Source organism: Nannospalax galili, unplaced genomic scaffold (assembly GCF_000622305.1).
Source record: "Nannospalax galili isolate Female #2095 unplaced genomic scaffold, S.galili_v1.0 scaffold334, whole genome shotgun sequence".
Classification (NCBI taxonomy): domain Eukaryota; kingdom Metazoa; phylum Chordata; class Mammalia; order Rodentia; family Spalacidae; genus Nannospalax; species Nannospalax galili.
In genome coordinates this window covers 3,086,109-3,106,886 of record NW_008336888.1, presented here as the reverse complement: position 1 = coordinate 3,106,886, position 20,778 = coordinate 3,086,109, and the positions used below count along the sequence as shown (strand labels likewise).

The 20,778-nt window shown below is 38.4% G+C and overlaps 1 protein-coding gene across 13 annotated transcripts in view; it reads left to right on the top strand.

The window, feature by feature from the left end:
• Positions 1 to 20,778, top strand: part of Rgs22 (regulator of G protein signaling 22) — a 171,883-nt gene that overhangs the window by 98,824 nt on the left and 52,281 nt on the right. For all 13 annotated transcript variants that reach the window (XM_029562779.1, XM_029562775.1, XM_029562773.1 and 10 more), the window contains 2 exons: positions 3,357 to 3,482; positions 4,498 to 4,599. In XM_029562779.1, the coding sequence (XP_029418639.1) occupies positions 3,357 to 3,482; positions 4,498 to 4,599 (228 nt within the window). The remainder of the gene's footprint in view (positions 1 to 3,356; positions 3,483 to 4,497; positions 4,600 to 20,778) is intronic.

Genomic DNA, 20,778 nt, shown 5'->3' with positions numbered 1-20,778 from the left:
ACCCCCAGTGTGGGAGGAAATCTTCACCAGCAACACATCTGACAGAGGTTTAATGTCCAGAATGTATAATGAACTCAAAAATCAAAGAATCAAGAAAGGAAGTAACCCAATTAAAAGATGGGGTGAATTCAAAAAACAAAGAATCAAGAAAGGAAGTTAACAAATTAAAAACTGGGTTAAGGAGATGAACAGAGAGTTGTCAAAGAAATAAAGATGGCCAAGACGCATCTTAAAAGGTGTTCCACATCATTAGTAATTAGGGAAATGCAAATTAAAACCACTTTAAGATTTCACCTTACCCCAGTCAGACTGGCTAAGATCAAGAGAACAAATGATACCAAATGTTGGAGAGGATGTGAGTAAAGGGGAACGCTCATCCATTGCTGGTGGGGCTGCAAACTTGTTCAACTTCTATGGAAAGCAATGTGGAGAACTCTTAAAAAACTACAAATGAATCTACCATTTGACCCAGTTATACCACTCCTTGGCATATACCCAAAGAACTCATTCTATTGCAGAGACACTTGTACATCCATGTTTGTTGCTGCTCTTTTCACAATAGCTGAGAGATGGAAGCAACCTAAGTGTCCTTAGCTGATGAGTGGATAACGAAAATGTGGTTCATTTATACGATGGAGTTTTACTCAGCATTAAAGAAAGATGAAATCATGAAATTTGCAGGTAAATGGATGGAACTAGAAACTGTTATACTAAGTGAAGTAACACAGACTCAGAAAATAATGACATATGTTCTCCCTCATATCTGGATCCTAGGACCAAATCCTGGTGAGTATGTATCCAGACAAAACTACAGGAACCAGGATAATGAAAAGGAACCAGGGAGAAAAATGAAGTGAAAGAATCTGAAAGAGAAGAACAGTAAGAAGCAGGTGTTAATAAGGGAGAGATGGATAAAAATGGTGTTATTTTAAGGGGAGAGGGGAGGGAAGGTTATACAAGGAACCTTGGGGATAAAGGGAAAGGTGGAGCTGAAGAGAGATGGGACCATAGGAGAAGGGTATTATTAAGAGAGAAGGGAAAAACGGGGGCACTTTAAATGGGGAAACCATGGTAGAAGGGTTAGACAATGCGAGAGAAAAATAATGCCTAGCTAGTTTTAAAGAAAAAAACCAGAGGGAACCATATTAATCAAACAACTTACTGACAAATTATACATACAGCTAGCTCAAGGAATATATGTCTAGGCAAGGTTTTTCTGAGAACATTTGGTCTTTGCCCAAGCTTTATCTACATAGCACATGGTAATTAAAAGTACCAGACAGGTGGAACTAACCTTCTTGGATATCTAACAGCCATACTTTAAGGCATATACGAATTTGGTCAGAGGGACAAAAAGGACAGTTTTTGCTTCTTGCCCTGCTAGTCGTGAGAGAGAGAGAGAGAGAGAGAGACCCAGTGTCCATCTGTTCTGCATGTGGGCATACATATACTCCCACACATATGTACATATGCATCCCCCCCCCCAAGCACATATTCACAAACACACCACCAACTATATGGTCTTAAACACCCAAAAGGAAAGTATAACCAAAGATTAAAGGGATCAATATAATTCTTCAAGAGTCCATTTGTATAGCTAAAAGCTCCATAACAAGAAACAATGCCAGACAGGAGATACCTTCCTTAAGTTGTTGCCCAGGGTAGCCCAAGAGACTCCCAGACATTAACCCAGCATAGAACTTGGAAAATGAACAGCACACCCCAATCTTATCTAAAGGAAAGTATAACCAAAGATTAAAGGGATCAATATAATTCTTCAAGAGTCCATTTGTATAGCTAAAAGCTCCATAACAAGAAACAATGCCAGACAGGAGATACCTTCCTTAAGTTGTTGCCCAGGGTAGCCCAAGAGACTCCCAGACATTAACCCAGCATAGAACTTGGAAAATGAACAGCACACCCCAATCTTATCTAAAGAATATTGGCAACTGATTGCTGCTATATGAAGGACAGTTGATTTTCCTAAAACAGGGACTCTGGATAGGCTGACTAGATTAAGCAGATGGACAAGCACTGGAAAACGGCTGGGGGCGCCGACAATACAGTGGACAGTAACAGGAATTACAGGACTAGTAATGATCTGATATGTAGAGATTAGAGATACATGTGCAAACATCTAAGCGTTAATAGCATTAAAAATGAGTTTTTCTAACATTACCATTGAAATCTACCTGAGAATTTATATCCATGCTCAGGTGCCAAGGGTCTCAGAAAGTAACCAACTCTGACTAATAATAATTAGATATACGGAAATTAGGGACACGTGCAAACATCTAAGAGTTACTTGCATTAAAAAAATGAGTTTTTCTGTATGAAATAGTATATTTTTAAATGAAATGGAGATCGTTTTAAAGGTTAAAACCTCATTCAATTTTATGTCATATAGGGTTTATACTGAGTTCAATATTGTATAACTGTATTAATTCAACTGTGAACCAAAAAATTTACAGTCAATTTTGAAAGAGATGCATCTTTGGTCTGGAAATTGTTATTGAATATGTTAATGCTATAATGAAATACTTCTTCTAATCATGTGGTTGTTAAATAAATAATTTTTTAAAAAATCATTAAATTCTCACCTCAGAATTTGTTTAGAGGCAGCTAAAGAAAGAAGCAGAGAGACAGTATGACGAGAAAGAGCAAAGCCTCACAAACCTGCTCACACTGTATTTGTTTTAGGATCACAAAGATGCCTGAGTTCCAAAAAACAAAGTAGATGCCCTTCCCTATTCTGGAGTTTGCCTAAGAAACAGCTCTCTGTGTTTCCGGGATGGTATTAGGGCTGCTAGCATTGTTGGCAGAGAAGCCATAAACAGCAGAGTTTTATGAGAACTTACACTGCCATTTACACTCTGAAGGCCGTGACCCATGAGGGGTTGAGACTGTCCAAAGAGGGACCCCCTAAGGACAGTTAATGAGCAGCAGTTAGAAGCCTTGAAGACAGTTCTTTTTATAACCCTCCTGTAGCTATAATTGCAGCACCTCAAGGCTAAAATAACAGTAAATATGTAGGAAACAGGCCACCAACAGAGATTTGGAAGGCTCTCCAAATGGAACCACTATGCCTGAAACGTGAAAGTAATTGCGGTCAGGGAGTCGCTTTAACATTAAGCTTGAAAACAGGCTGTTTTATAATAGAATGAATTCTCCTGCTATAATTGGTTCTCATAAATGAATCTTACATGATAGTCAGATACAAACATATTGTATTAATTACATATATACTACAAAAATAAAAATGACAGCTTGGCAGAATTTATGAAACCCACTTATACAATGCTATAAAGAATTACAATGTTTTTGGGTGGATAACGAACTTCTGTTTTGTTATCTAGGTTAAAACTGTATCAGATGTTGGAGCCCTGGGAGGATTTGACATGGAAAATTTGTTGCAATCTCTGTATGTAGAAAACAGAGCTGGATTCTTCTTTACTAAATTCTGTGAGAATTCAGGGAACAAGGTAGAAAATAATTACTTGAAATCTAAATTTATAATTTTGCCTGATTTAAAAATAAGTGGCATTGATGGTGCACACTTGTAATCCCAGCACTTGGGAGGCAGAGGCAGGCAGATCTCTGAGTTCAAGGCCAGCCTGGTCTACATAGTGCGTTCCAGGACAGCTCCTGCCACCAGGGATTCCCTGCCAAGATGGACTGTGATAAAAAAAAAAAAAAAAAAAAAAAAAAAAAAAAGAAAAAAAAAAAGTGGTATTGAAATAACTTGGTGCTCAAATCAAAATTTGACATTCAAATTCCTGTCTGATAAATTAAAATACATACTTGGTATTTAGTAAAACTGTAACTGTCTGAGTTGTATTCTCTTTGGTCTAAAATTATCCAACTAAAATTACCAAGTACAAGGCAGCTATCTATTGATATGCATTAACTAACAATAGTTTATCTCCATATAATTTTATTTCAGTATGTTTTATTTACAGTTGATTTCTATTAGTACTCTATTTTTAATGTCTAACAACTATAAATTATAATGAATAGAAACAAAATTCTTCCCAGTAATTTTTAAATCACAAACAGTATTCATATGACCTGAATGAGAAGTGATTTATTGACTCAATTATTAGAGTAATGTTTGGTTCTGCCTTGATAGACATTTACCCACATACAATTTATATTAATACATCGAACACCTTCAGATTTTGCTTTCATGCCACAAATGCATGCTTTTTAACCATTAATTAGAATATTTGCAATTCTATTATTATTCATTTTTATTTTTAAACATTTACCATTTAATGACCAATTATATGAGAGGATTACATACAAAAATATAATCCAGTGACAACACCAATAAATATTTGTATATTGCCAGTTTGTGATAGAAGATTGAAACCATCTTAAATTGGACCTGATTTATGGTAGTAGCAAGGAAACAAAACAGTTATTTTTACATTTGAAATTAGAGCTTTGTGGGGCTTTACTAATTGGGTGGTAATTTATGTACTTCTCCATCTGCAGTTGTGGAAGAACAGTGTGTACTTTTGGTTTGACCTACAAGCTTATCATCAGCTGTTCTACCAAGAAACACTTCAGCCTTTTAAAGTATGCAAGCAAGCCCAAGTAAGTAGTAAATAATACTGGTTCCCTGTGAAGCTTTAAGTACACAGGAAAATGGAAATCGTGTCTAGCCCCAAACATGAGAAAGTGGGGATTACAGGCACTGTATTGTTGTTGAAGGGTCAGTTTATTTACATGTCAGCATAGTGTTGGTTTATAATCTGATTCATGAATTTTCGGTTTTATCTGTTTTATTTGGTTTGTTCTGATTTCTTTTACTGCCAACTACTTGTTCTTTCAATAAAGAATGCTACACACACACACACCCCTTTATACCTTTGGGTTTGGCTGGGGGGATGTAAAAGAACCCTGTAGTGGAGCTACAGTGAGTCCTGGAGTGGCTGGGGTGATGGCACTGACCAGTGTTCTCTGAGCTCCCTGCCTGTGTCAGCTGTTTCACATACTGGACTGCTGTTGACTGTATGTGCACAGGCTCCATATAGGCTCCTGTGCTCCTGAGCTACATGCTGCATGAGACAGATACTCAGAGCATGGAGGAGAAACCCTGTGAGACCACCCTGAAGCACAACAAGGAAGGAACAACAACAAAACTAGAGGAGGAACAGAAGATCCTCTGCAGAAGGGGACAGAGAGTGGCCTGGGGTGGGGATTATGACTTGAGCTGGCTTTTTGTTTTTTTGTTCTTGGGCTCCTCATATCTTTTATGGAGTGAGGTCTCCAAGACTAGAAAACTGCTAACCACTTCTCTATCTGTTGATCACTGAAGTGATTCTTATAACCTCAAATAACCCATTCCAGAGGATCTTCCCCCCAATACACACTGCTGAGGAAATTAGCTTCATCATTTTATTATTTTGTAATCTTACTCAGGACACCAGAGCATACTGCTGGATGTCTGTTGCTGCTTCCACCCACCTCCCCTGACTCTGGCACGAACAACCATGCTTTGTAAATCAGTGACAGCTTTGTACTTTTTGCCCTGAGAATAAGGACTTCAGCTCCTACATAGCCCAAATGTCTCCCTGAAATCATGAAATTAATCTCTAATTTACCAGTACCATTTTCTGAGACCACACAGTTAACTTCTCCTTGTTAATCCTTTACCTGTAATTCACTGTTTATCCTCCTTCCCCTAACCTATTGCCCTTGTCTGCTCCAGCACCATCTGTTACTTTTATTATGTTTTCACTACTTAAAGAGTACTCCTCCAAAAATCTTCAGCTGCTTAGTGAAGTGAGATTTTTTTTAGTTAATAATTAACCAGATTTCGATATACTTGTAAAGAAGGAAATTCTGTTTGAGCTTTGTAGACTTAATTTCTTAGTAATGGTATGATTCAGCTGGCTCTAAATTATTGTAAAGCAGGATAGTTTGAGTTATTCAGAAATGGATTGTTCTGTTCTGAAATTGCCAAGGCCTGTAAGTCCCCCAAGGTTGATTTTTGGGAGTCAAAGCAGGAATGGAAGGAGGGAATAGTATGGAAAACTTGCTTCTTGGGGACGTGAGTTTTTAAAAAAATATTTTTATCTTGCATCTATGGTTGTTGTACTTTTCTTTGTAGGAGCCACAATAGTCTAAACTAGTCTTGAGTTTTATTATCCAAAGTTTTGTGTCTCCAGGTAGAGGAATTGTCTGTACCATAGTCTGTGTTAGTTTCACAGTATAAAATGTCCATCATTGATTGACAGTAGAAGTATTGTAAGGCTTTCATTAAAAATTTATTTATAATATAACTCTTTGAAATGATAATGCCATCAAGAGAATATATTCAACTTGCACTATGTGTTGAAGTTGCTATGAACTTGATTTTATGTTTTTCATATGTCTGCCAAGTTATATAGTCAGAGACCAAGAGTTGATGCCAAAGGACCTATGTGATTTTCTGTGTAGTTTTATTCTCCTGTGTAATATTATAGAAGTATCCACAGGTAGACTAGATGGGGAAGGGTCAGTAACAAGGACTTAAAGTGACTAACGAGTCCAAGACTGACCTAGTGTCTTGGGTATACCTTGAGGATTTCTCTGTATGGCTTTAAGAAAACAGTAAAAATTGGAAACCAGCAGAGATGGTCTTGGCAAGAAGGGGTATCACAGACATTTTATAGATATTAAGATCACTGACTCTACAACCAGCTTACCAGGGGAACATATGACACTGAGAAAATTTGAAGACTAGATTCTATACTTTCTTGACATTACTTGCTTGTAGTGAGGGAACTGACCACAGAATGAGATAGACCTGGGCACTTCTGCCTCTTGTAACTTCTGTTCTTAAATCTAACAAACACTATGTCCCAATAAAAACTGCATTTAGAATCTATCACTCTCTCTAGCATAAACCTTGATTTAAAAAAATAAAAATAAACAGACTGGAGAGATGGCTCAGCAGTTAAGTGCACTGGTTGCTCTTGTAGAGAACCGTTTCTAGCATTTCACATGGTGGCTCACAGCCATCTGTAACTCCAGTTCCATGAGACCTGACATCCTCTTCTGGCCTCTGTGGTCATTGCATACTTGTGGAAAACATACATCTCTTACAAACATGCAGGCAAAACACTCATCATACACATAAAAGAAAAATAAATAAAAATTAAAAATAAGCATGTATGATATATTCATATTATATATGCTTACAAGTGTATATCCATACTGACATACAGAAGATTTAAGAAAATGAGACATGGGGCTAGGAATTTGACTCATTTACAAAGTGCTTGCCTAGCATGTGTGAGGCCGTGGATTTAATGTCTAGCACCACAAAAAATAAATAAAATTAAATTTGAAAACAGGCAAAGTGGTTTAAAAAATCTCAGGTTTCATTTGTCTGAAAATGTCCATTTTATTCTGATGATTTAGCTCAGTATAGACTTGTAGATTTGACAGTATTTGTTGGGTTTTATTAGCATTTGTAAATTATACATAATAATGGGTATAATTATGACATTTCTGTACATGTGTACGATGTATTTTGAATATATTCACCTCCGTTAACCCCGTCTTGCCCCGCTCCATCTCTTGATGATCCCTTTCTTCTGAGCTTCCTCCCAGCACCTTGATGTTACTCTGCTCTTCTTGAGGGATCTGCTGCTGCTCCTTGTAGGGGGTGTTTTCTTGATGCTTTTACACTCTTCCCCTTGATTCTGGTGTTCTGAGTTTCACCACACTATGTTTATCACAAGAGGGTTTCATCCCCATCTAGGATCTCAGGAGTCATTCTTTTCCACCAATTCTGGAAAATCTTCAGCTGTCCGAACAGTGTTGGTACTTTGTAATATGTCTCATTTCTCCTTTAATCTCTGTAATTTTCCCATCATCTAATATCTATTGTATATTGTAAATCTTAGAAGATTGATTTCTTTGATCTGTTTCCCAATTTATATATTATTGCTTTAGTAGTTTTCATTTTGCTATTCAACCCACCAATTGAGTTCAATCATTTTAGGAATTATGTCTTTTATTCTTGAAGGTTGTATTTGTGTTTTACGACTTCCTGGTTGTTCTAGTTTGTTTCTCCATTGTTGTGACAAAATACTCTGACCAATACCAACTTGGGGAGGAAAGGGTTTATTTATTTAGCTTACATCTCCTGGTTCATAGTTCCTCTCTGAGGGAGCCCAAGGTAGGAACTCAGGGCAGGAACCTGGATGCAGGAGCTGGAGTTGACCATGGAGAACACTGCTTACTGGCTTGCTCCTCCAGCCCTCATTCAACCTGCTTTCTTATACAACATAGGCTCACCTGCCCAGGGGTGGCACTACCCACAGTGGGCTAAGGCCCTCCAACATCACTCAATAATCAAAAAGATGCATCACAGATATGGCCACAGGCCAGTCCAATGGAGGCAATTCCCCAATTGAGGCTCCTTCAACCCAGGTGTGTCAAGTTGACACTAAAGCTATCCAGCACAATTGACCCCTTGTCAACTTGACACATGAACACATTATTAAACCACATCCTTTCTAGTTCTTGTCCCCAAGATAATGATGTTAACATTAATATCAACATAAGACATAATAACATAACAACATAAGACAATGCAACCTTAGAAACCCCACAGTCCTTTAAAAAAATCCAAACACTTAAAAGTTCACAGTCTCTTTTAAATGGCTCTTAACTGTGGACTTCTGTAAAATCCAAAACAAGTACAGTCTTGTTTCAAAGGGAAGAATCAGGCACATTTAAGCAAAACCTAAGTCCAGAAAAGTAGCTCAAGGCTGGACATCTGGGATTCACTCACGGTCTTCTGGCCTCCAAAGAGTTTTGGCAGCTCCACTTCTCTGACTCTGCCACCCACAGCTCACACAGCTCATCTCACAGAGCCAGGCTGACTCCATTCCACACCTGCTGCTGCCCTTGGTGGTCTTCCCATGGTCCTGGCATCTCCAAAAAGCTGGGGTCTCCACTGAAACTGAGGTTGCACCCTCACCAATAGCCTTTTCTTGCCTCTTGGGGGTACAACAGCTCAGATTCTCTCCATGACCCCTTCAATCCTGGGGTCTTCACTGCAGCTGAAGCTGCACTTTTACCAATAGCCTTTCCTGTCCTTTCAGGGTACCAAGCCTCAGCTGCTCTCTGTGACCCCTTCACGCTTTCAACACCAGAACCATGCAGGAGACTCTTACACATTACTGAGTCCTGCTTTCAGCTTGAGATGGAGGCTTGGGCCTCCTCTGGACAACTGCTTCTGTGCTGACACTGAGGAGATACTTCCCAGAAGATTTCACTAGTGATGCTGGTCTCTTGTTACTTACAGCTGATTCTTCAGCCCCAGCCAACCAGAACCTTCAGATTCTCAATTCAAAATCTCACACAAACAGCCCTGATAGTCTCTGCTTCTCTTTGAAGCTTCACAAGCCAGGCCTCCATTGTCTACAACTTTTTCAGCACAAGTGTTCCAAGTTCCACAGCACCACTCAATGGCTTTTCCAGCCCAAAATTCCAAACGCTTTCATAATCCTCACCAAAACACCCAGATCAGGTCTGTCACAGTAATACCCCATGATTCTGGTACCAATTTCTGTTCTAGTTTATTTCTCCACTGCTGTGACAAAATACTCTGGCCAATACCAACTTGGGGATGAAAGAGTTTATTCAGCTTACATCTCCTGGTTCACAGTTCATCACTGAGGGAGCCCAAGATAGGAATTCAGGGTAGGAACCTGGAGGCAGAAGCTGGAGTTGGCCGTGGAGAAATGCTGCTTACTGGCTTGCTCCTCTGGCCCTCACTCAACCTGCTTCCTTATACAATGTAGGCCCATCCGCCCAGGAGTGGCAATACCCACAGTGGGCTGGGTGCTCTACATCATTCATCAGTCAAGAAGAAGCCCCACAGACATGGCCACGGGCCAGCCCAATGGAGGCAATTCCCCAATTAAGGCTCCCTCAACCCAGGTGTGCCAAGTTGACACTAAAGCTATCCAACACGCTGGTATTTTTCCTGTGTTTCACACATTTTTTCCTTTGTTTATATCTTTAATCATTTTTAAATACTTATTATAGCTGTTAGCTATTATTAGTTATTCCTGCAAAACACTGTTATCACAAAACTTGTGGCTCAAAACACCCATTTGCTATCTCAGATTGTGGGTCAGGATTTTAGGCCACAGCTGTGCTGAGTCCTCTGCAAGGATGTGATTTAACGTTCACTCAGTTGTTTGCAACATTCAGTTCCTGGAAGACTATCAGACTGAGGACCTTAGTTTTTGCTGGCTATGAACCAGAGGCCATGACTCAGTGCTGCACCACTTTTTTGCATATGGTGGTACACAACATGGCAGCTTATTCCTCCAGCCAGCCAGGAGAAGAGCTCCTCAGTAAGACTGGCATTATCTTCTTACATAATGTAATGGTTTACATGTGATCACACGCGCATCACTCTGTTGTTGTATACTGTTAGAAACACACTTAGGGAGAAATTAAAAGAGGGAATGAACACCAGGAGCCACTGTTTATAGGGGCCACCCTAGAGTCTGGCTGCCACAGTGTTCAATAATTCTGTAATGTGTCGTTCTTGGAAGAACTAATTATTAGTTCTGCTGACATAGTGCATTCTTGTGTGTTTTGTAATTTTGAATTATGAGCTCTTTAGTGGGATTTTATATCATTCTTTTGCTAGGCACATTTTAAATGCTAATTTCTTATCTTGGAGAGATGTAAAATTAGACAAGTGTGAATTTGAAAAAACAAACTGAATGAGGGGAAAAATAATAACAAATTCTCAGAAAATGAAATTTTCTTTTTTCCTCTCTTACATAAAGTACAATAAAGACGAGCATAGCTCTTTCTTGTTTCCTAGGTTTGGAGAGGTATAAAGAATCTTGCTTTTGTAGTGCTTGCTGTGGATACTAAATAAGAAAAAGCATATGACTCTTTCCTTCAAGGACTTCCTTTTCTGATATTTTGGCCACTTAGATTACTTGAAAGCACTCCTCTATACAATTTCTAGAAGTGCTGATGAAAATATAAAAAGTACCCTTCTAATTATGTGGCTGCAATAGTTTGGGAAGTCACCAGGAGCCAGAGTTAAGGAGTGTACTGAAAAACCCAGGGAATAAACACCAGCTGACAATGGGACTGCCCCAGTGGAAACCCCAGGGCGCAGGGGACAGGATTCAGTTATCCTGAGGTAAAAATATTGCACTGAGACCCCACATAAACCAAGGTCTTGAATGGTTGGACACAAAGTAAAATGTAGAGTACAAAATATATTCTTTGTATAAAGTAAAATATAGTTTAACTTTAAATTCAGTTTTTCTTCTGTTTCACATTTCATCTGAACCCATAGTAAGCATATGACATGTTTTTATCCTTTTTTATTTTACTTTGTTTTTTATTATTTTTATTTATTATTATTCTCTGGATATGTGTGTATGATGTGTGTGTGTGTGTGTGTGTATGTGTGTGTGTGTGTGTGTGTGTGTGTGTGTGTGTGTGTGTTTAAGTTCAGGCACATACTTATCACAGCACAGATGTGGAGGTCAGAAGACAACTTTCTGGAATCTGTTCTTTTCCTTCCACTGTGGGGATCCAGCTCAGGTTTTCAGGCTTGCACAGTAAGCACTTTGCCCAGTGAGTCATTGCTTTGGCCCTGTCCTTATTTTGTATAGATAAAAGGCCTCTAGATCTCTGATATGTTAATCTTGTTATGGTCATATGGCTAGGGACAAAACTAAACTTATTTTTTTATGGAAGGGAAGTTGGGCTATATTAAGAAAAAGTTTTAAATAGATTTCATCACATGTGTCAGAAAGGGTATGAAAGAGAATCCAGAGAAAAGGACAACTGTATATACACAGGCAAGGGTTGGTGTGGGCTTCCAAAGCTCAGTCTTGAATTAAGAAACAACCCTATCAAGTTGTACTTTGCTTTCTCTATGCTTAAAAGTTCTCATGTCTTCCTTGTATGAGTTTTATAAGGATTGCACAAAATCATGTAGGTGAAAGCACTTTATAGTACAGTGCAGAGTACTCTGTAAAGGTATCAATTTTGTTGTCATTGGGGTCAACACTTAAGGTTCTATCATTGTCTACATAACTAGGAAGGAAATGGAAGCTTACAGTAGCTAGAGAAAGTAGAGTGAAGGACCCACTGCTCCTAAATCAGCAGCTGTTCATAGCCTGTACTGCTGCTTATCCTGAGTTTCAGAGTATAACTTAGATATAACAGTACTGAATAGAACCACAATCTTTTTCAAAAAATATTTATTTTTTTGTTTATGTGTATGAGTGTTTTGCTTGCATGTATGTAAAGTACATCCATGTTGTACAGTGCCCGTGGGGGTCAGAAGAGGGCATTGGATCCCCTGGAACTGGAGTTAAAGATGGTTGTTAGCCATCATGTGGGTGCTGGAATCAAAGCCAGGTCCTTTGCAAGAGCAGCCAGTGCTCTTAACCCCTGAGCCATCTTTCCAGCCTTCTCTCCATGCTCTCCAGAACCACAGTCTTTTAAGAATCTCTTTCACAATATTTAGCTGATCACTTATAAATTAACTCACACTGCTGGATACCAAATCATGTTCTCTGAATTCTGGGATGATGACAATGTTCTTGGAGTAAAAAGCTCACTCAGGAGGAGAGAGAGAATTACTGAAGTAGTCTGATTGTCTTTGAAACAACAACAACAAAACCCAAACAACAGATACAGTATTGTAATGGGGGAAGATGAAATATTTCCTTCCTCTACTGGTAGGTAACAACTGGTAATTAAAAAAAAATAGCAGCCTCTTTCAAATACAGAAAGAAGTGAGGATCACTTTTCCTTTTTTCGAATTTTTTTTTTAAAGATTTTTTAAAATCCTTGTGCGTGTGCCCACAGAGGCCAGGGCACTGGATCCCCTGAAACTGGAGTTATGGATGGTTGTGAGCTGCCCTATGTGGTTGCTGAGAACTGAACATGGGTCCTCTGAAACAGCAGGAAGTGCTTTTGACCACTGAGTCATCATCTCTCCAGCCTCCTTTTTCTAGTTTTCAAGGCAAAAGCTTTTCTCTTTTTGGCCTTGTGCATGCCTTATGACACAACACAAAATAAATCTTTCTTCTAAAGACGAACCCGTACACAAAAAATGGAATCATCATATTTTATTTGTATTACAGTTTCAGACTAAATCTAAAATCTTTACAGTATTTCCATACAGCTAGGTACAATCTTGACTGGATGTTCTCACTCCGGATGTCCTCCTGCACCTGGTGGCTTGGCGATTTGAAAATACTCTCTGGCCTAGTACTATGTTGAGAGACTTACTTGTTTGTATTCACACACATTCCTACAAAGGTGTCCCCTAATAGGTCCCATTAAATAAGTTACTCCAAGTGACTCCAGGGTTTAGAATACTATCACTAATTTGTGGGGGCAAGTTGGCATCAGATGTCTTCCTGAATCTCTATCTACCTTATTATTGAGTCAAGGTCTCTCACTGAACCTTGAGCTCCCCAGTTCAGCTATGCTGGCTGACCAGCAAGCCCCAGGATCTGACTGTCTCTTTACCTCAGTTCTGGAAGTATAGATATGCACTGTCACATTTGGCTTTTTTTCTTTTGTTTTCTGTTTTCAGTGGGTGCTGGGAATCTGAACTTGTATACTCAGGCTGGGTAGTAAGCACTTTACTGACATCTCCCCAGCCCTTACTGTCACCATTTTGTGTTTTCATGAGAAGAAAGAAGACACAAAAGCTGAAGCAATAAATGTCACAAGAGCTGCGTTCATGCACTGGTGGATTCGGGTAGCCATAGTTGCATTAGAATGCAGGATTTGTTAAGATAGCCATTCAGAAATTGCTTACTGCGACCCTATCCTAGCCTCTCGGTTTCCCGTGGAGTGATAATATACAGTGTGAATCCAAGTGGTGTCCACACTAGATTTTGTAGTATATGTAGTCTGCCTGAGAACTCTCCAAGTTATGTCAATACAAGTTATCACTTTGCTGCTGCTCTTGTTTCTGCTACTGCAGCAACAGGTAATCGAGATAGATTGAAATGCAATTAGATGAGCAATTACAAGTATACTTTCTTTTATTGATATTTCCACAAACATTTATCAAGTGTCCACTTTCGAGTAGGCTGTGATCTAATCAGGGAACACGTGGATGAACAAAGTACCCACAGCTACTGCCCCCAAGACCTTGTCCTCTCAAGGTTGGAGAACTCACTTTTCAGAGAGCTGCAGAAAGATGGGGGAAGAAAAGTCCAGGCAGCCATTTCTTTACAAACTTTGCACTGCCCTGGCAGCATTTTGCAGTGACATTACGCTGTCTTTAGCTTTATCAAAATCTTGGGTATTACCACAAATTCATTAGGAAAAAAAATTTTGGCATAAGAGGGGCAATGTGGAAGAGCTCTCTCTGATAATCGCCTTAGTCTTTTCTTTGCTCACTGCCATTTATTACATAATTGTTTAACTCTTCTCCTGGCATTTACAGGACTTACATCCTTCAGGGTGGTCCTGACTTCTTCCTTAAAGTACTGTGACCTAAGTGTTCCTTCTCTCAGCAGTGGTGTATTTTCAGGTGCACAAACAGAGCTCATTATTTCTTCACTCAGCAGCAGCATTAAGAATCGAGTTGTTTCCTAAAAGATGAATGGACATAGTCAAGGGGTGAGGTTGGGTGTGAGTGAACATGGAAAGCCATGAACCTCTTTATAGGTTTATGGTAAATTTGAGTCTTTTGATAGTTAGGTTGTTTCTTGAGTGCTCAGCAATTACTTCAAGCTCTGTTGCATTATTTCTTTTCGTAACCAGAGAGATGGTGTTCCAGTAGCAGTAAAGCTGGGATTCCTGAGCATTGTGAATCATGGAGCACAGAGTCAGCAGCATTTTGTCTTGCATGGCATTTTGTTGTGCTTGCTAGGGAAGTGGGTCAGGAAGATCCCAGTGGCCAGCTTTCTGGCTCGTAGTTAGCCATTCATTTCTGATCCTGTTACTGGTCTTTATACCAGCTACTTAAATTCAGTCTGAATATTCTGTACACTGGCATTATAGCCAAAAAAATAAATCCCCAAAGATCCTTTTTTAATCCTTTTATTTCCAAGAAAGGCCAACATCTGAATTCTCTGGACTATAATTTTAATTATATGTGACAGCTATGTAATGTTTACTATCTGCTGGATTCTTTGGTAATAAATTTGTATGGATAGTTTAATTCTTGACAATCCTAAGAGGTAGATAATATTTTTATTCCCCCCATCATATAGATTAGGAAACAGATTTACAGAAGTTGAATACTTCCTAAAGGCCTTCATTTAGCTGTTGTAAACTTGGAATTAGAATTAAGTATTCTAACTCCAGACATTATACTGTTAATATTAAGCTATTGTTTTTTTATTATTATTAATTTCTTCTACAAAATGAGTGTCTATTATCATGTTTAATCTATCACTTTGATGGCTTAAATATATTTGCAAATATTACATGTCAAACTTCACCCTTAACATTTTTCTGACTAGACTTGTGAGTCCATGGAGATAACCTCCTATCTACCTTGTATGTTCAGGAGTAAGGACGGCTTCTGGAAGGACTCAATGTAACAAGTGAATGAACTCAGTGGCATACTTATATTCTCAACTAGATTTTATGAACCTAGTTACAGTTAATTCTTGATTATTTGTGTCCATGACTGCTAGCCAGGTTTTTTTTTAAACAGCATTTTGGTGTATTTTTTTAAACATTGAATTTGCTCCATATATACCATCACCCAACTGCAACAATCAACAATCTGGCTTTCCAGACACTACATTTGTATTCCAAGTCTGCTCCAAGTAAGTTGCACTGGAGCAGTACAGAAATCTCCCATCCTCTTACCTCACCCAAGGAACTTAAATTGCTTTTTGAAACATGGGCCATGAAATCAATGTATAATAATTCAGAACACCCATGAGCAGTTATCCAGAGATAGACTGGCTTCCCCAGCCTGCCTTTGTAATGACTGTGCTAACACATCCAAAGATGGAACTTTCCAGTCAAGAGAAGGGGTTGTTTAGCAATGGCATCCCAGAAAGGGGTGTGTCATAGAAGCTGACCTTGACTGTGTTCTGGACTCACTGACCTGAGATGTCTGCTTCTCTGAGCATGTGCTCAGCCTGACACATTTTGATGGACAGAACATTCATAGAGATCATAGAGTTAACTTCCACCCTTCAGTCTGCAGACAACCTGCTGCACATGGCATGCTTTTCAAGGTGATGTGCTGGTTAATGTTAGCATGTGGCCTGCCTGATGGTTGATTTTCTCATTATAACCATTTGATACTCTGGTCTCATGTAGCAGTCTTGAGTATGCGAGGATGAATTGGCATCCATATGAGACAAGTTTTTAATTTTTGAGTTTTTAAAAAATTTTTATTTTATGTGTATGAGTGTTATGTCTGCATGTGTGTAAAGTGTTCTCATGTCATACAATGACTGTGGAGGACAGAAGAGGGCGTCAGATCCCCTGGAACTAGAGTTACAGACAGTTGTTAGCCATTATGTGGGTGCCTAGATTTGAACCCAGGTTTTTTGCAAGAACAGCCAGTGTTCTTAACTGCTGAGCTATCTCTCCAGCCCCCCTTTTTTCTCTTTTTCTTTTCTTGTTTCCTTTTTTTTTTGAGATAGGGTCTCCCTATTGCCCCAGCTGGCCTGGAACTGGCTATGTAGACCGAGTTGACCTTGATCTCACGGAGATCCTTCTGCCTCTGCCTCCTGAGTGCTAGGATTAAAGGAGTGTGACTCCACACCTGGCAAGTTTTTTGTTTTCTTTTAAACAACAACAAAAAATGTGAACATAATCATGTGCACCTCATTGAGTTATTGTTCACAGCTTTCTAGTAAATTATTTATTTTAAAAGTGAAATATTTAAATTCAATATGTATTTTGTGTTTGTTAAATGTTTTGTTTGTTTTTTGAGACAGAGTCTCCCTGTAGCCACAGCTGGCCTAGAACTCTGTGTAGATCAGGTTGGCCTCGAATTCACAGAGATCTGCTTGTCTCTGTCTCCCAAGTGCTGGGATTAAAGCCATGTGGCACCATGCCAAGCTTGTTAAATGTTTGTTTTGTTTTGTTAGTTATAATCTGAATACACTAAGTATTTATTTAATAGATACATATTGAAGTAAATGTTTTTTTTTTATAAATAAGAAATTATAAAATCAAATCCTTGTTTATTCTTTAGATTGCTTTAGACTATTTGCCAGGAGTTCTACTTCTTGTCTGTGTTATTCCATTGTGTACTTGATTGATTTTTCTCAGAATGTCATAAACAATACCCAAGTCAGTCATAAAACTCTGATCTATTTTATCCCTTGAGTTTGTGGTTTGTTTTTGGCCTTTCAACATATTCTGATTTCCCCTTCTGATTTTTCATTCTGTCCAAAGTGATACAAATTCCAAATTTGTTTTATTCTTTTTTAAAATTTTTTTATTTTTATTTTATGTATATGAGTGTATTGCCTACATGTATGTGAGTGCACCCATGTCGTGCAATGCCACGGAGGTCAGAAGAGGGAGTTAAGGACGGTTCGTAGCTGCCATGTGGGTGCTGGGAATCGAAGCCAGGTCCTCTGCAAGAGCAGTCAGTGCTCTAAACCGCTGAGCTATCTCTCCAGCCCCTGTTTTATTCTTTTATCCTGTTGGCATTTTCTGAAGTTCTTTAGCTTTGAATTCTTCTTAGTAGGGTCCAAGCAATGCCAGAAATTCTGACTGTCATCACATTATCGTCCCTTTTTGTGCAATTCCATTTGTGTTGATCTCTGCAGTAGTTTGCCTTTCAGTATCAGGATGTTGCAATCCCTAGATCCCCATCTTTAAGATCCCTAATTAGAAAACTCAGGCTTCGTCACATGAAAATCCATTTGTGGAAAGCATCATCTGTAATGCTCTCAGCATAGCTTCTCAGTAATGTTTTTGAGCTCCTAGTGGGATATGGGAAGTCATTAAAAATCATCATTTTTTCCTCCTTTTGCAGAAAAAAAAAAGACTGGATTGCTTGAACTTGCTTGTTATTTTCTTTTTCTGCCTCATATGAACTCAGATAATAGTGTTCTCTGCCCACTAGAGCTGTAGATGATTATAAAAACAGACTTCTCTTTCTGCTGAATTTTGTGATCTTTGAAAGTATCCTGTACTGGGGCATTTATATTCCTTTTATAAACACCTCTAGGGAGTCTTTTTGCCTTTAGCTTTGGAGAACAGTTTCATCTCATTGTTTTATATAAATTCCAAGAGGAGAGTTATTGAGCCCAGCTGAGAGGTTCCCATGTTCCTCTGCTGTTGGCCTTCAGTGCAGCAATACGCCTGTTGTCACAGTTGAGTGCACATCTGCTTTAAGATGATCTGTGAAGTGTTTTGGCTCTCTTCTCAGGCCAGCCTCCAAATGAAGACCCAGTAATATGGACGTGTTTCTCTCCATGCTTTAATGCTTCCTCTTCAAAGCTGTTCCTTACACTTTCTCATGAGGAAGAATGAACAAGTTTTTCTCCCACTAACTCTTACTGCTCATTCATCAGATTGAAGTTAAATTCAACATTTGAAGTTTAGCTTCACCCTTTTCTAAATATTCATCATATAAAGAGACAAATTTAAAGAAAAGCTTCTTAGCTTTTCTTCAGATCAGCTTTACTCTGATGAAACCATTAAAAGGAGCTCTGTATACATGGCATGTGCTGGTGGGACTTGGCATCTTCTAGTATGTGGCTTTACCTCCAGTAAATATTTGAACTAGCTAATATCAGTCCCCTTTGCCCATTTTATTTCTTTTAGTGATCATGATAGAAAAGGAGGATTGTGTTTGTCTTTGAATCATCGGCGGTGTGATGGTAAATGTTAAACAACCAGCTGTGGAGGGCAGTGCTGTTCTCTAGCACTCAGTTCTCCGGGAGTAAATGATTCTCAGCATAGGTCATTTCAAAGTACCAGTCTGACACCGTGGAATGCAGAGCTGGGCAGAGATGTGCAGTAGCTCACCATCACATAGCATAACATACAACAACAGGGGTAAACAATGCCACACTCATGAGTACCAGTGAGACAGTATCATGAGGAAACACTGAGTTTTGAGTGTTCCATATTTCCGATATAATTTCTATAGTTTATGTAATTTAACTCTTGATGATGACTAAATTTAATTAACTCATTCACAAAATTTCTGAAAATTTTTCTTGAGCATCTGTGAGCTGAGACAAGTTGTCACAGCATTGCTTATAACAGCAGGAGAGAGCTGTCGCTTGGATCCTCTCCATTTTAAAAGTTTCTCTAACGTAGGAGTTGGAAACCCTGCCCCTTTACCTTTGGAATTTTCTCCCATGTTTTAGAAACTGCTTATGACCACTTGCTGGTATCTGTCAAGGATGATATTTCACCTTTGCTTCAGATTATTAGGCCTCACACAGTTTGCTTACTATGGACTTGAAAAAGAAATGGATTTAAAAACAAAACCAAAAAAAAACTTTGTCATGTGCTTTGTGAGCTATTTGGTCTCCTCTTCCCTGGGGGCTGGCAGGTCTCTGTTGATAACTACCCTGTCAGTCCATCAGGCAGAACCCCATGTTACCAGCCTACAAGTAGAAGGAAATAGCAACTGCAGACAGATCTTTACTCCCTACACTCCTTTGGCAGGCATCTTGGAACATTCTCAGAAGAATATGAAAGATGCATGTTAAAATGCTGCTGACATTTACCGTTATAATTGAGTTTTAAGTCTAAGAAAAATGGACCTGTTGATAACACAAAATGCTGAGTCATGAATGTTTTCTCCTTTTCTTTGGACTTCAGAAAATTTTATTGAACATCTATTGCTTGTTGTTTTAATTTAGTACACCATAACTGTACATATTTATGGGTATAGTTTGTGATTTGATATGTGCATACTTCATATAATGAACAGATTGGGGTAATCAGCACATTCATCACTTCACATATTTCTCTTTGTGTTGAGATTATTCTAAAGAAAATCTACTTTTTAAGTGTCCTTAGTCTTAGTTAATCTGTCAATATCATCTGCTAAATCTATATAGGCTATTGTTAAGGTCTCAAAGCATACAGGTTTGGAAGCATCTTACAGGTTTCTTTTAAAAATTATTTATTTAACAACCACATAATTAGAAGAAGCATTTCCTTACAACAGCACTGACATATTTAATAACAACTTCCAGAGCTAAGATGCATCTCTTTCAAAATTGGCTGTAAATTTTTAGGTTTACAGTTGAGTTTATGCAGTTATACAATATTGTACTCAATATAAACCCTATAAGACAAAATTGAATAAGGTTTTAACCTTTAAAAATGATCTCCATTTCATTATTAAAATACACAGTTTCATACAGAAAAAATCATTTTTAATGCAATTAATGCTTAGATGTTTGCACATGTGTTTCTAATTTCTATATATCTGATTATTACTAGTCACAGTCGGTTATTTTCTGAGATCCTTGGCACCTGAGCATGGATATAAAGCCATCAGGTAGATTTCAATGGTAATATTTTTCACATCTACTAATTAATAAGGGGCAAATTTTTATGTTTTGAAGAATTATTTTTTTTAATTTTTTTTTAAATTTAATAACCACATGATTACAAGAAGCATTTCATTACAGCTTTAACATATTCAGTAACACACTCCAGAGCAAGAATACATCTCTTTTACAAGTGGGTGCAAGTTTCTAGGTTCACAGTTGAGTTAATACACTTATACAATATTGAACTCAGTATAAGCCCTGTAAGACATAAAATTGAATGAGTTTTTTAACCTTTAAAAAA